This window comes from Aythya fuligula, chromosome 6, assembly GCF_009819795.1.
Source record: "Aythya fuligula isolate bAytFul2 chromosome 6, bAytFul2.pri, whole genome shotgun sequence".
Classification (NCBI taxonomy): Eukaryota; Metazoa; Chordata; class Aves; order Anseriformes; family Anatidae; genus Aythya; species Aythya fuligula.
The window spans coordinates 25,682,498-25,698,571 of NC_045564.1; the positions used below are offsets into that span (position 1 = coordinate 25,682,498).

The 16,074-nt window shown below is 44.6% G+C and overlaps 1 protein-coding gene across 1 annotated transcript in view; it reads right to left on the bottom strand.

The window, feature by feature from the left end:
• GLI2 (GLI family zinc finger 2) overlaps positions 1–16,074 on the bottom strand; it is a 186,254-nt gene that overhangs the window by 49,506 nt on the left and 120,674 nt on the right. Inside the window, exon 3 of the mRNA XM_032190266.1 lies at positions 14,983–15,088. Within this exon, the coding sequence (XP_032046157.1) occupies positions 14,983–15,088 (106 nt within the window). The remainder of the gene's footprint in view (positions 1–14,982; positions 15,089–16,074) is intronic.

Sequence of the window (16,074 nt, forward strand, 5' to 3'; positions counted from 1 at the left end):
GCAGACAGCTGAGCATAGCACAGCTCATCACCGTGCCACCACACTCCAAAGGTGTGCCTTGCTTCCCCCAGCCACTGCTCTCATCTGCCTTTCTACCTGCCTGGTGCCCCACATCAATTTTAGACACCCCAAACCTTCCTTCAGCTCTGTCAAAAACAAGGCACTACACTCAGCTGAGAAAAGAAAGGGAATTCACTATCTGCAGTCTTCAGCTGAGCCTTAAATGAGCCCGCCACAACCTTAGATGTCACATCTGATTCCCAAAAGATTCTCTTTGGAAAAAGGCCCAGGCTGACTCCAGGTCACTGAAGCTGCTTCTGTCCTAAATGCAGCAGTGGCAGAGGCACAGCCACCCTTTAACCTTGTGTGGGAATTGTAGCTGGGTTTTGGGGTGCTGACTGCAAAACAGGGTTTGTTTTTACAGCATCAGAGATTGCAAATGCTCCCAGACATCCTCCTCTTGCTAGCAGCTCTGGTGACACCCCATGCTGATGGACTGGGGCATAAGGAAGAGGTTCCTCATCAGTCCACAAACCTCAAAGAACTCCTCTCTTGTATCTCACTGAACAACAGGTTATGTTCCTGTTACAGCACCTAAGTGAAGAGAATGATGAGACCTCCAGCCCCAATTCTACCTGCTCTGCCAAGACCTTGAACCATGCAGAGCTGAGGAAGAGGCAGAGGTCTTATTTGCATGGCTGATTGCAGGTGCCCAACTCATACAGCATACTCATTGCTTCCCAAACAACAGCCAAAAGTCTTTCTGGGATGATACTATAGGTACTCTGATTATAACCTCACTCCTCACTTTTGGGGATGGTTTAAAGTGAGTATAGAATTGTGGTATTTTGTTTTGTTTTCTACATTTTACCTAGAATGAAAGAGAAAATTTTTTTGCATAGGATAAAGATCACTGTGGGACTCATTGTGGAGCATGATGTAAAGTCTCAGGCTAGCCAAAGGTTATTAACATTATATGCCCTTTAAGCAATGCACTTAGTCTAAACAAGATGGGCTTAGGCTGGAACTGTGTAAATACACTGATTTTATTAATAAAAAGTAAAAATGGCTTTCTTAAAGAGAGATATTGCTGGGTAATCAAGTCACCAACTATTGGTTCTATTTAAAATTCAAGAGAAGGGATATTAAAGGTACTCGTATTTTAATAAAAACATTTGCAATGGTTTTAATAATTCAGCACAAAATTTTAACATTTCTCTCCAGTTGTGGAAAAGCAAAACACTGGGCCACTGTACCATGGTCTGGGAATGAGAAAATGTAACTGCTCAGGTGCAGTGGATTACTTAACCTATTTAGACAACAAAGATCAACTAACTAACCCTGAAAATCAAGGTTATGCTGAAATTCCAGCAGCGAGGTTTTCCACGTGGCAGCAGCTCTTGAAAATCCCGTTAGTCCTCCCTTAGCACCTCTAAGTCTCTTTTGTGGCCCACATTGCTTTCAGTGGGGTGTGAGCTCCTGCACACATTCCGTGTGGAACCGGGCTGGCGATGGGAGCGGGATGTCTAAATACCTTGGGCTCTGAGTTTACTTTGAAAATAGGACTTAAGGACCTGCACTTTGTATATTTTGGGTTTTGTTTTAGTTGCATTTTATGCATAATTTGTTAAAATAAGCAAAACATATGACAGTAAAGAAGGTTTTTTAAATGTTTTACCATTTAAATAATCAATAGCATTATTAGTAACCAAGGAAATTCAACTGTCCAGAAAAGAACCTCTAATATTAACAATTCCCTTTATGTGCATCACATTATAATGCAAGTTTTAAAGCTGTTCATAATGTAATGGCAAAATAATTACTCCTGCTCAGCACCGCAGTACACGTTTGGTTCTCATGAATACTGTAAGGATTAATACAACCATTGATGCTGGCTGTAAAAGAGCTTGTAGCCAATAAAAAGGGTACAAGAAAGCACAGTTCGTTTTCTGAATTGAAGTATCTGTGGGACTGAGGAAGCACAAGTCGAGCTGTAAGGACCTGTGGGTAGGAAATCAAATTTTAATTACACAAGTACCACTTCAAAGATCTCATTCTGCTGTTCAGTGAAGCAGGCTGAAAGTCCGACAAGCCAAAAATGAACAACAAATGCAGCCCATGCTTTTGTACCCATAGATTTTTACTGGCGTATTTGACAAGTTCTTGCAACACTCCCAACAATGCCAGATTCCCTGGCAGCACAATCTCTATCTTTTAGTCTCCAAGAAGAGCTTCTATAAGTCTCCAGTTTCACTTCAATTTCGAGCCCCCCGTGTTGAGAAGATTTGCTCCCAGACTCTGAAGGCTCTTTCATTTGAAACTCAAATGCAATCAGGGGAGTGCAGACCACGATGCACTGTAGGCAGGGAGATTATCTTTCAGTGTAGCTTTCACCCATTGTGAATGATAGTGGATGGAAGAGATTAATACTGAGACTGCACACACACAAACACACGTACACACAAGTCCTTACTGCCCTGGGAGTTCACAGATTGCAGCAGCTTTGCCGGTGAATGTGTGAACCACAAAATTGCCCTGCCTGGGAGAAAAGCCACCAATGAACACAGAGCCGGTAGGGTTGGGGTTGGGTTTATGAAAAGCAGAGCAATGAAATCAATCACAGCAACCAAAATCTGGACAAAGGCCAGTTTGGCAACGCAGTCAAAAACCAAATGAAGGGATAGGAAACCACTGAATCCAGCGGAAGTTTATGGGGAGGAAGCAAGATCTTCTCTTCAGCACAAGGCACCTCGAGGAATTTTCTGTCCCTCAGTTTGTGCCGTTCAGAGTCACCTTGGGACAGGTCACTCACCCAATACACTGCACCAGTTTGACATACCTGAAGCAACGCAATGTCTGTGTGCAAACCAAGCCCAAGTCTCTGCTCAGCATCTGTTCTTATCAAAAACCTTCACATACTTCAACAGAAATGCAAACCCTCCTCTGCAGATATCAAACATGGAGAAACCAGGCTGATAGGATCCTCAGTTCCATCAGCACATCAGGACCTGAAGGGAAAGAAGCTACAGCTCACCATGCTCTTACCTTCTTCACATTTGGCAGAAGCCAGCTCTTTAAAAAACAAACAAACAATGCTTTGAAGAGTTTCTTATTCTTGCGGTAACACTCGTCTCGGCACTGACAGGATTCAAACCAGACGCGGTTGAGGGGAATCTGGAGTCATACCAAGTTTAGATCTCACATGCCAAGAGAGGTCAAGACCCAGCCAAGCCTTGAATAGATGACTTGCAAAGAAAATCCCAGGACACAGAGGAAGTGGTGTTGGTGGGAGAGAGCCTTTCCCTCTGACTCACTAGGCAATGCCATGTGACGATGCTCTGGTGAGGAACACGGAGCGGCTGTCATTCCTATCCACCAGAGCCCCAAAGTCCACCGTATTTGTCCTCAGGAAGGGTCCCACAGGATTCTTAAAAAGACATGGGTTGCAAAATATCTAAGTTGGCTCAATTCCATTTTATTCTCTTACATTCTGGTCATCTCATCATTGACTGCCCCGAGGGAAGGTTTGAACTTTCCTGACCTAACTCAAATTTTGGTTTGGTTATGTGTGTGTGTGCAACTTCTTTTCCAAAAATGGCTGGAAATTTAGTCGGAGTTTGGAAGTCTTTTTTATTCAAGTGAATAAAGTGGTTTGGGATCTGCCAACAGTGTTTTCAGCATGATCGGTTCTCTGTTTAGATACTTTTACTGGGAATAATATACGAACAGGTAAGGGCTATATCAAAGCATTCAGCTGGACAAAACTTTGCAGATACCTTGCTTTCCATTGGTTCTTGGCATTACTTCTTACACAGAAACAGTTGGGCTGGAGGACTAGGGAAAAAGCTACAAATAACTTCCACATAATTTCTCCCCTGGGAGCCAACTTCAATATTCTTCTCACTGGTCTACATATATTAGAATCCACTCCGACCTGGCCCCTGCTGCATACTAACTCTCGTGCTGTACCATCACCCAGCCCAAGATGCCATCACAAACTGAGTGCCTTTTGATCAGGGTAAAACAGCAGCAAAGAACTCATTTCAGTGCCTTCCAGGGAACAGAAATCACCCATGGCTGCTTGAGAGTCTTTCTGAACATGATACCACCATGGCCAGGTTCCTCCAAGTCCAGGTTTGACAACAGCCCCAGGATCCCAGTGATAATGCTGCACTCACAGCAATGTTACATGGAAGTAACCATGGAGCTGTAGTCCCTCTTCACGTCCCTCTTAGACCTTGACTTCTACTTCACCAAAATTATCTAGAGAAACATTACTGAAGTGAAGCTCTTCATAAGAATACCAACAAATAATCAATTACTGTAACAGGTATGAATTCAGCTGCCAAATCTATGTTGTCACATGAAAAATCTCTAATATTAACTTCTTTTTTTTCCAGCAGGACTACACAAGGGGGGGGGTTTAGTAACGATTTCTATTTTATGGCATCTTCAGAAGAATACCTCTATCCAGGACAGTATGTGAACACACGTTTAAATTCCTCTAAAGTCAACACTTAAGCGTGTATTTCTGATTATGCATATACTTGGGTGTTTTCCTGAATGGGGAGAGACGTAAAAACAGTCCTGTAGCCTTGATCACTTTCTCTATGTCCCTCTGCCTTACCAGCTCATCATTTCTTTCCAAATCTCTTCTACAAACATCTCATGTCTTTCTTTGTTAATCCCCATTAGATTGATCTTCCCTTCATTTACTGATTTGATGACTGAATGCTTTACTTCTTTCACTACCTTATCTTTCTACACCCTGCTTTTTGACATCTATAATGCAGTTTTCTCCTGTAAAATATCGTGCTGCACTTGAGTTAGGATGAAAGATAGCATATGAAATCAAGTGTTTTATCTCAGAACTCAGACAAATAGTCTCAAACAAGAATATGCATGTAAGAACATTGCCTTAATGCAGCTGTAAGGTCGAAGCTTTCCTATTTGTCATGTATTAACCACAATCTGGTAGTCCTTCCTCTACCAGTGGTAATTTGGGATGTGTGGTTACTCTGTGGGATCTTAAGAGGCTTTCAGATGAAGCACTCAATCAGCAGGTAACGCGTTCTGCAGCTGGTTTGCAAATCAAAAGCCACGTAAGTAGCTCCACAACCAAGCTAGGAAAGACTCCATGAAGAAGCAAGAGGAGTAGTAAGACAAATTCTTATTCAGGATGCTTTTACAGGATCAAAAGGAAAAGATTTCAAAGGCCCTCACAGGATTTAGGAACACGTTTATCTTTCAGAGAGACTGGAACTGAGAGAAAGCTCAATGTGAGCATTTCAGTTCCACGTGAAGCCCTGGCATATTTTCCATGCACACCTGAGTGCACCCAGCTGTTCTTATAAGTGACATGGGTAGGGAGGAGTGTAAGAGAGGGAAAATGAGCTGAGGCAGAAAGAAATACCTCTGCTGTGAGGAGGCCTGTACAAAAGAAATACTTATAGAAAGGGCAGGAGCTGGCGCTGGAACCCAACTCTCACATTTAATCCAACAGCAGGCACTTGGCAGTGGGGACACCACGGTGTGGGTCCTTCTGCTGCCTGGGGGGTGGGAGAGGATACGTCCTATCTGCCTGGCTCCCGCCACACTGCAAGGTGTTCCCCCAGTATCAGTGTAAAAATTCCTAAGAGGGTCACAATCTCCTGTGTCACTATCAGCTACCACCATCAACTGTATCACAACCCAGTCCCATACATGCCAATAAAGTGAGTGTGGGGCACACAGCAGATTTGCTCTTAAAGTGGAGTCCGTCCTATGATACCAGTATGCCTCGAGTACAGTTTTTCCATACCACATTATTCCATAAACTTTGCCACATGCATGGCCTTATCGGAGAGAGAAGACTGGGCAGAAAACATCCCCATCAGCACTACAGGAACTCAAGAGCTGTACAACCCAGTATTGAAAACTGGACTCCAAATATCCACATTAACATGTTCTTTACAGTTATTTTCTTATTTTCTAGGTACTTAACTCCTTTACCAGGGCTGGCTTGGGGGTCCTGAGCTCCAATAGAGCTTGGGAGAGTTTGACATTAACTGGAATGTGCTGTGTTTGGAAAGCTCACTGTGCCTTTGTGTTTCTAGCAGTTGACAAGCTGGCCCTAAAGGTCAACATTATTTTGAAACCCACAACACCCACTTTCAAAATAATGTTGTTAGCCAGACCCAGTACAGTGGGACTTACGATCTTAAATCACACAGGCACTTTTTAGAAACTGACCCCTGAGTAATGTTCTAAACTTTAGCTCTGTTAGTTGTACGGTGAAACATGAAAGAACAGACATGAAAAGCCTCTGAGGCAGAAAATTGTGTAAAATCACAAATTCTCAAAATGGTCTGGCACACAGAAAAAAAACATACATACGTGGTTCAGTGTCAGGTTCGGGGATCTAGGAAGCCCACTTAAATGCATGTGTTCCCGCAGGAGTGCTCTGCAGATCTGAGATTTGTCAGAGTAACAGCACCCAGCTCTGCCCTTTGATTTGTGCAGATGTGAGTGCACGGTGTTAGCTGCAGGCAGGGTATCCAGAGTTCTGACAAATAGGGTCCTTTTTTTATTATTATTATTATTTTTTCCTTTCCCCCCAGCCATCTGGGTGGTCTGAGAATCAGACCCGAAATACCTAGGATCCCTCGAACCACATGTTCTAATCCCAGCAGAGTTGACTCAGTCCTTCATCCTTCCAGGGTAAATTGACTTCGCTGCACTTTATTGCGTGGGGGGAAATTTTGGATGAGATTTTAAAATTTCCGCTCTGTATGGACATTACAAACCCTGCATTTTTCTTCCAGGATCACAGGCCAGCAATCCTGCTATTTGTTTTTATCTCTCAGCACCTTGTGTTATTTGCTTCCCATGGCCACTGGTAGCTGGAATCCAGATTAACCAGCACCTGAAAGTGATGTGCTGCAACCTTCATTTAGCAAGCCAGTAGGATGGATGGGTTTTGTCCATTTATCTCCACACACACTGGAAGGATTTCAGAGAAACACAATGAAAATGAGGAGGCTGAGCAGATTGATATTTGAGCATACATTTCAGGCTGCAGCCTGGCCAATTCATTACTGCAGGAGGAAGGATATGACAACATGCAGCAAGTATCTGGAGGGGAGTGTTACAGGAGGAGGTGTGCTAGGAGCAGGAGGGTGAAATTCAGGCAGAAAAGAAGGAGGGTGAACTAGGGAGGCGAACTGCCAAGAGAGCTCTGTAGGCTGAAAAAGAATTTGCTACAGGATGGAGTAGAAGTTTAACTAGGAACTACAGGAGCAGAAATGGGGAGCCTGCGCACCCCTGTGCTGGACAGAAGGTGCTACACAGGAGCAGTACTGAGGCAAATAAGTCTTCACTGTGTCCTGTCCTCACAACTGTAAGAAGCTGATGAGAGGGAAAACACCATCTAGAAGGGGGATTTATTTAGGATTAAGAAAAAGGAAAGGCCAGGAGGGGCAGCGCTCTGCATTTAGCTGAAAGAAAACTGGTAGGAAACAAATTCATGACATTGGGGCTTGAAAGGGCAGGAGACTGGCACCAAACATTTATCCGTTTTCAGAGGATGCTGAAAGCAAAGGAAAGTGGGATATACCATTAAGACAGGTTCTGAAAGACCCTTACTCTCTTTAGAAACTCTTGAGAAAGCAGTGGGAGAAGAGAGTTCAAATAAATTTCTCCTAAAGCACAAGCTTAACAGCGGATAAGGTAGAAGCATGAAGTCACTTTTAATCTACTGTAAAGTGATGTAAGCAGAGGGATTATCACTTAAGACTTGCTGACATGAAGCTCTGAGAATGACATTTAAAAGCAGCGGTGGATTACAGAGTGACATCATATTAAACGAACACATGCCAAAGGTTTACATAAAAGACCTGAGAGATCAGGCACTTATTCCCAATAGTAAAACCTCCTAGCCATTTTTACACTTCTGGTGGTGATTAGGCTAAATTAGAGCTGCAGTTTTTCATTCAGTAAATTGTGGTGTCACAGCCCCAGCAGCTTGGTGGCCCAGATTTTCACCGAGTGCTAATGGGCACGACTCCACCTGAGCTCACTGAGGCCCCTCACTCCAATGTGACGATGGCAGCACACAGAAACCAAAGATCCAACCCAAACATTTCCAAGTCTGATTTGCAGGACCTTGCATCTGACTGCATACTTTAGTGACTCAAAAACTATGCACCTTCAGGTCCCCCCTGGATTTCAGCTCTGAGTTTTTGAAAGTATTCTGACAACTTTAATTAAATACATACGATGAAACTATCTTCTCAATTTCATAACAGCGTAGATGTGCAAATACCTCTTATAATGAAAAATGCGTGAAACTTGTTAACCAGGTTCAAAAGGGAGATTTATTCCCCTAGAATGATTTATCCAGATTGGAAAAACCTACAGAAACATTCATGCCTTGATCACGATTTTGGATTAGCATGTCATCGTACTGAGGTCAGAAAATGTTAAGCGTGTACCTTCTCAGTTTCTGCACAGGCGGGTACACTGTGTACAGGAAAGTCCTGAGACCTGAAAACATGCCACAAGCCCCTTCTGGGGAGCTGAACGAGTCTCAGACAGCTAATTAGCCCCGACTTTTCTCTCAAAACATTAAGGGGTGAGAATTATTGTAAGGACATTTTAGAGAAGGGAAAACGAAAGCACAGATGGAATTAAAGTAGTTTTTCCAGCTCCTAAAACAGAAGAGCAGTTTCATCTGTAGTCTCCTAGAGAAGGATCAAGTAACCATCAAGTGTTAATCCTGGTAGTTTTACAGTGAGAGCGGTATTGATAGTTCCCCAAATCACCTCCTGTAGGTTACCAAAGAGCCACCTAAAAGCAACACACTCCTGCTAATTACAGAGCAGGGAGAGGTCTGAACCAGCCTTCTGAAGGGGACCAGCCTCTGCAAACCATCGTGCACTCGCACGTTCTTATTTTCTTAAATAAATAAAAGAAGCATGTGGGAAAGAAGGGAACAGAATAAATTGGATGTGGGAGCCCCCAAACCTGTTTCCCAAACGAGCAACGTGTCTATTTGGTGAAAGTCGTAAAAGTTTGCAAAACACATAAGAAGGCCTCTCTGAGCAGCTGTTTGCTTTGACTCCGGAGGGAGCTCGCTCTATCTCCAAAGCAGCACAGTACCATCAATCACAACCTGCCAAAGATTTTCTCCTCTGGTAGCAGAGCAAATATGAAAATGCACACGTTTTATTGATGCATACGTTCTGCAGCTCAGCCCAGCAGTGTCCGTGCTGTGGGAACAACCTTTACCTGGGTCCCATCCCAAGCTGCCTGGTGGGATCAAAGCTGGAGCCTCACAAGAGCACTGTCCTCCAAGGACAACCGAAGCTGCTCTACGCACTCCTGACGGTGCAGGGTGCAGGGGATGAGTGTAAGCCCTGACAGAAAATGGAGAGCTCTGATGGGACACCCCCTGTCGGCTGGGCTGGAGCACGGTCAGTGCCATGGGGTGCTCGGAAAATTTCCCTCCAAACTCTAGCACCTCTCCCCTATATTTTTGTTTTTAATTTTATTTTTCCAATATGTACAGAAAAAGGCACATCTGTGACAGTAGCAAATTCCAACCCTAAAGTAGGAGACACTGGTGTTTCTCAGAGCACCATTATAAGATGATGATTATTATTTTTTGTATGGCTAAACAACATATTTTCCCTTAACCCCACTTGGCCTCCCTTGGCTGAATCTCACAAAAACAAAACAAAGGAAAGAGAAAACCAGTCTGAAACAGATACCCGACATGGAAAATCGTGGTTTCGAGGTTAAATTTGGCCATTTTGTAAACACTTAAGCCACAGCCTTTTTATGATGAGAAGTTTAACAGCCACCTTGCCCGCCTGTGAATCACTCTGCCTAATGTGCTTGGGAGCATTGGAGCCAATCCTGAAAAGGTGTTCTGCAATTTTTAACATAGCGACAAGAAAACAAACTTCAACAAGGAGGGGTAATAGGATCAGATAAAGGAAAATGGTGTAGGCTGAATATCAGGGAAAATCTGTAATATATTAAGATCTCAGGGAAATGCAGGAAGATCCGTGATTAATCCAGATAAAAACCCTACCAAGGGAAATTAAGGGCAACTACACATTATCATGGAGGTGGAATCTTCTCTACCTTTAGGTCTTCGGGACAAATGAGTCCTCACAAAAACCATGAAATTTTGTGATTATGAGCTTAGACTGTTCTTCCCCCCCCCCCCCCCCCCCTAAAATTACTTTGATATGTGGACAGAAGAGCAACAACAATATTTTGTTAATAAATAATGTCAGAACTGCATCCTGTAACACCACCGGGATGTCAGTAGAAAAACAAGCCTGCTTTTGTTTGTTACACTGTGTAATGCCTGATGGGTTTTAACCACAGTTTAGGAGCTACTGTTAAAAAGCTTCTTGCTGAGTCAAGCCTAGGCATGCTGTTTACAAGGGTTAGCCTGAAGGCTCTTGCATTGGCAGGGACTTTTAAGCTGAGCTAAGGAGTTTTTTTGTTATTTTTGTTGTGCTTTAGAAATAAAATAGTCGAGAGTAGCTAAGCACACCTAAAAGTGGGGAGTGGAAGGGAGCTATCAGTGCTCACCTGCCGTCTCTGCCAGCAGCTTCCCTCTGTAGTTAAGGGCTTGATCTTCCAAAGCTGCCTCGAAGAGTCCCCTTGGTGTACAGAGGAGGGAGTTATTGCAGAGTCGGGGCTCCAGTGGAGCGAGCTTTCATGAAGAAGCTCACTAAAATACCAACTATCCCCTCTGCTAGAAAAGGACTTTATTTTAATGTATGAAGTGAATCTCCTTGGTTCAGCTTTGAACCTGCTGAGGACTTTCACTCAGGTAACGCTGACCTGTGCTCTGCCTTAAAACCAGTGTTTCAGAGTGAAATTCTGACAAATCAAGAAAAGCAGCATGCAAGAGCCACACGTAACACCCATCATTCCCCATCCATGGAGCATGGGCCACCCTGTGCTACAGAACAGGTGAAGATCCTGGGGGGAAAAACAGAACACGGCTGTGCAAGTTAATGCACTATCGCAATGATGCGCAAAAGGAATCTGCAAACTTATTTCTGTTATTTCCATCAAATGAACACTGTTTTGGAGAACTGGTGCCTCATGCAATTTACATGTACCAGTGCAATTTCCTTCCTTCATTCTGCTGGACTTCCACAGTCCTGGAAGAGATTTTCTCTCACATTCAGTTTTGCTCCACTCTGCACTTTCATGGTGTCCACTGTGCTACACTCCTGCCTCTCCTTTCATCCTCCATATAACCATAAACATCAAAATCCAAGCTGATGTCTCAAATCCACAATGTTTCTGTTGATTTGCACAGCAGAGCTCAAGGATCATCTGAATGAAATATTTAATTTTGCTAAACTAGCCAGGTAAGCACCATGATTCTGCCAAATTGTTCTTAATGCCAAAAAAGACACCACTTCCAAAAATGAAAAAGTGGTTATCACCAAGTCAGTAAAAATACCAGAGGTTGTATAGAAAAGTGAGATGTCCTATTGACTGGAGAAACACTATTTTATCCAGATAAAGATCTCTAGAAATGTATTTCAAGGAACTACCACTCTGACCAGCAACTGGAATTATATACTAAATGCTCAGTGAGGAAGACTCAAGCCCTCAACATGCTTAACATGGAAGCGACTGGAACAGAAAAACAGAAACAGTGAGCAGAAATGCAGAAAATCATTCAGGCCTATCCTGGTGCTTGCCTTTTATTGTTTGAGTTTTCCATATTCCCACCATATTCTCAATAAAAGGGTGCCAAAATTCCTGCTCAGGGGACCTGCAGATGAGTTCCCTCCAGTTAGGATAAAACAACTTACATGTATGCTAACATTAGCCCCAAAGCAAACAGCGGTGCAGAGGCACACACGGCCGTGTCACATCAAGCAATCAGGAACAAACCTCTGACATAACGCAGCAGGCGGATAATAAGACCCCATAGTTAGCAACAAAAGAGACTACATTTAATTTGCTGTGCAATGTTCATGTAATTAGTTAATTTTGGTACCAGCAAGACAGCAGACAGCTAGAATATGGGCTTGATGAATTGGGGGCTCTCTGTCAGGCAGTGATCCCATTAATCATAAAGCCAAAACTCAGCGACGCTAATTTTCTTCCAAACATCTACCATAATTTTCTAGAATGAAAATATGCCTTTTTTTTCCCCCTTCCAACCAGTTATTTACTCTAAACAGAAGAATGGGTTTCTGCACCACCAGGATAAAGTACAAATTTCCAGAGGTTCAACAGTGCCCACAGAGTCCACCCAGCCAGGCCAACAAGAGCCGCAACTGCTAAGCATATCCTAGCCCAGCTCCACCACCATGTTCTGGATGATTTCATGCTGGACATCCTGCAGTGAGGGGTGGTGAGCACTATGCTGTGATATCTGGAGCAGAGACTGGAGGAGTAAGGGGAAGGCAAGAGAGAAGAACAAAAACTACAGGAGGAAAGGGCTGGAGATGAGTTTTAAACATTTGCAGATAAAATTAAGAGAAAAAATGGTGAAGATTAACTGCACAGCTGGTGAGGATTTTCCCAATGTGGTTATGCCATAGTCTGCATGCTTGGAAAAGAGAGCTAGACAGAAGCAGTATTCCCTTGATCTTAAAACACAGGCTTTGCTGTAGCTGCAGAAGAAAACCCTCTTTAATTGATAGCAGAATAAGGCCCAGGACACGGCACTGACACATGCACACGCTTGCACGCTCACAAAAGCTGCATTTGATATTGCAGTCAACAAACACGGTACCTTCTGCAGCTTCAGAAAGACCACTGAAATCTTTGCACAAAAAAAAAACACATGGCCAAGAAGCGGTTGGCAACGCCACTTGAGTGCTTCCCCATTCACACTTCAGCACCATGTCCAAGTAACAAGTCTGATCTTACCCACAGTTTCCAAGAAAACTGTTTCCTCTTCTAAGACCAACAAACAAACTTTCCTGTTGGTACTTCAGAAGTCATTTTAGCGAAAGCTACTGCTGGGAAGGCGAAGGGCCCCAAGTAAGGACAGTAGGTATTTACAGACAACTCTACCCAGACCCTAAGCAGGGCACTCTTGGTCACCTGACAGACAAACGTGGCCGCTGCTAGGACAGCAGAGTATTAATACTGGCACAAATGAACCGAACACCTGATCTGCCAGCACTGTATGCTTGGCCAGGGTTGATCAGTTGGAGAACCCCAATGTGATAAAACGCTGGCTCCCATCATGGGGGGATACGATTCCTGGGTACGTGGCACTAACTGGCAAATTCTGGGTTGCATTTTGGAGAACAGCCTGCTCGGTGGCCCTACCAAAATCACTGCCATGGTGCCCCTGGGCAGATACAGCCCCAGGAGGAGTGAAGGGGAGCGTGGTCACTGCATGCTTTCCCAAGTGCCAGCCCGGTGAGAGGACAGACCTAGCCATGCCCTGTAGCAGCATGCTGGGGCTGACTTTATCCAGCTTCCTGGGGCACACAAATAACTTGTGCCAAACATCTGAGCATCTGCCACCCTCTCTCCAAACCACAATTTTGAAGACGTCTCTTTCAGAAGTCTACGTTTGCTGTATAAGCCGTAGCTCTGGCTTATTACCTGTCTCCAACTGCAGTTTTGAGTTAATCTGTGTTCTTTTCTTCTACAATTCTTATATGTACACGCAGGCAAGATCAGAACTGTTTCATTCAGCCCCCCTAAATCCCCAGTTTTGGCTTCCCACTTCAGCAACCTTTCTGTATATTCCCCTTTGCACGCAGTGTGGAAGGAGCTGCTCTGCCCCTTTAAACATCCAGTCAAATTGACTGCCAGCCAAAAAGACAACGACTTGTCTTCTGCTACGATCCAGGGGAATGCCCTATCATTTTTTCCCGCAGCATTTTGGAATCGGAATAAAGCCCTCGTAGCCGTGAGACTCCACAGATCTCATGGTTACCGGTTTCTGCTTTGCTTACCTCCCAAGGACTGCTCACACCTGTCCAGAAAAAGCACGGCTTTAAAACAGCCCTGCAAAGCCACAGAGAGCTGACCCTTATGGAGACAACAGAGATGAGATTTTTTTTTTACTTGATGAGCCCTATTTCACTTTCCCTTGCTCTTCCTGTAAAATGTTTCCAGCTCTTGTGGGTTCCCCTACGCTGAGCGCCCTGGGACTGCCCCTTAGGTTACAGCCACCAGCTGAGGGATTTCGGGGCAGCTGTGGGACCACCAACCTCATCAGGCTGTTCTTCATCTCCCATGGGGATGGCATGTTTCAGGGATAAGAAGTAACCCTCCCGGACACATGGTCACTACAGCCTCCTGCTCACAAGTCCACTGACTCCTTTTTCCCTGCCCTGCTCAAAGACCATAGCAGGTGAACCCAAATCTCTCTATAAACGTGTCCTCACTGCTCTCCAAGGACAACTGGGCTGTCATGTCCCGGATTAGGAGATCAACATGATTGCACAGCCCCCAGTCAGTGCTTGTCCTCACTGACCATCAGCCACCAAGAGACCAGGGTGCTCTCAAGAGGTCACCATCAAAACCCATGGTCCTGCCCCTCCAGAGCGCATGTGGACACCCGCATGAGGACCTACCTCTTTACTGCATTTTGTAAACACCACTCAGCCTGTCTGGGCTGTTGTCCGATGAAAGCAAACCCAATTACGGCATGCCTGGCAGCTTTTCACCATCTTCCCCAAAACCGCAGGGCAGGGAGGAACAGCACGGGGGGGTCTACAAACAGCAGGCGCAGCACTGGGGCTTCACCAAGACAGTGCCAGAAAGGACCCAGGTATGTTGTGACGTGAGAAACTCCATGGGCGCAAAACCACACGCCAACCCCAACCCCAGGACTCCCATCCCAGCGCTGCTCGGCACTTCTGTAGGTTTAATGGAGCTGTACAGCCAGGAGGGCACCAAGTGCCCCACACTTCAGCAGAGATTCGGCGCAGCACGGGCAGCCAAGGTTTTAGCGAGGCTCAGGAGCAGAGGTGCAAGACTTACCCGTGGATAGCGTGGATAGAGTGAGGTTCGTAATGGTATCGTCCTTCCTGGTGGCGCATGTCAATTGGCAAAGGAGCGTGGAAGGCTGGAAAAATGTGCTGCGGCACTGTGGAGGGGAATAGAAGAAGAAGAAAAAAAAAAGGGACTTCAAAAACTTTTCCTTTCCTTTTAAAACAATTTCAAAGGCACTAAATCTCCATGAATTTCAGAGCAAGAGCAGTGCAAGACAAGGGGTCTTCATGATATCAGCGCTATCATACACCAGAGAAGTGGAATGAATAAATAATCAAAGTCATGCGGAGAAATCCTACATCTTCGACATAAAAGATCTCCAACAGGGTTTTTGACAAAGACAAGCAGCTAAGCGCTCTTTGAACTTGAGGAGATTATAGGAAGCACCAAGGAAAACTAGACTTGCAACGCAAATCAGACTCAACAGAGCCTGGCGGGATCCAGACCCGTGTTGTCCCCCACGCCTGGAGTGGCAGCAAGCACCTCTCCCGAAGGTCTGTACACACAGGCTGGAAATATTTACCTAAAAACCTAACAGAGAGAGCAGCACTAATGCAAATCGTGGAGGCATTCAGAAGTGGCTCAAAAGTGCCTACTGCCAGCTTCTGAGAGAGGAGCCCAAATTGCTCTCACTTGTAATCACTTGAGGCCCTATTTTTTATTCATTTGAGAAGCTTGTTTCATCTTTGATGGAAAGATAAAGTGGTCTCAAAAGGCAGAGAACACCTACATTGACTTATTAAATCTACAGGTTTTATTATTTATTATTGACCCCAAAAGTTAACGGCAAGAATATCTGAGTGAGTCGAGCTGATGCAAAATTTATCAGGTTATTTCTCCCACCAACCCTGACAACTCTGCCCGGCTGCCTGGGCCTCTCCTGCTAAAATTATGGAAACTGAAGAAATACCAAAGAACAAATACGGAAACTAAAGAAATAGGAGAGGCTCTGTACCGGTACCATATGGTCGCCCTCTGTCACAAAGCCGCTGTCTAGATTTGCACCAGCAATGGGCTGTAACGCGTGAGGCTGGTCTTGCTCTGCCTTTGCGGGCAGTCTGATGCTCTTCACAAAAGATT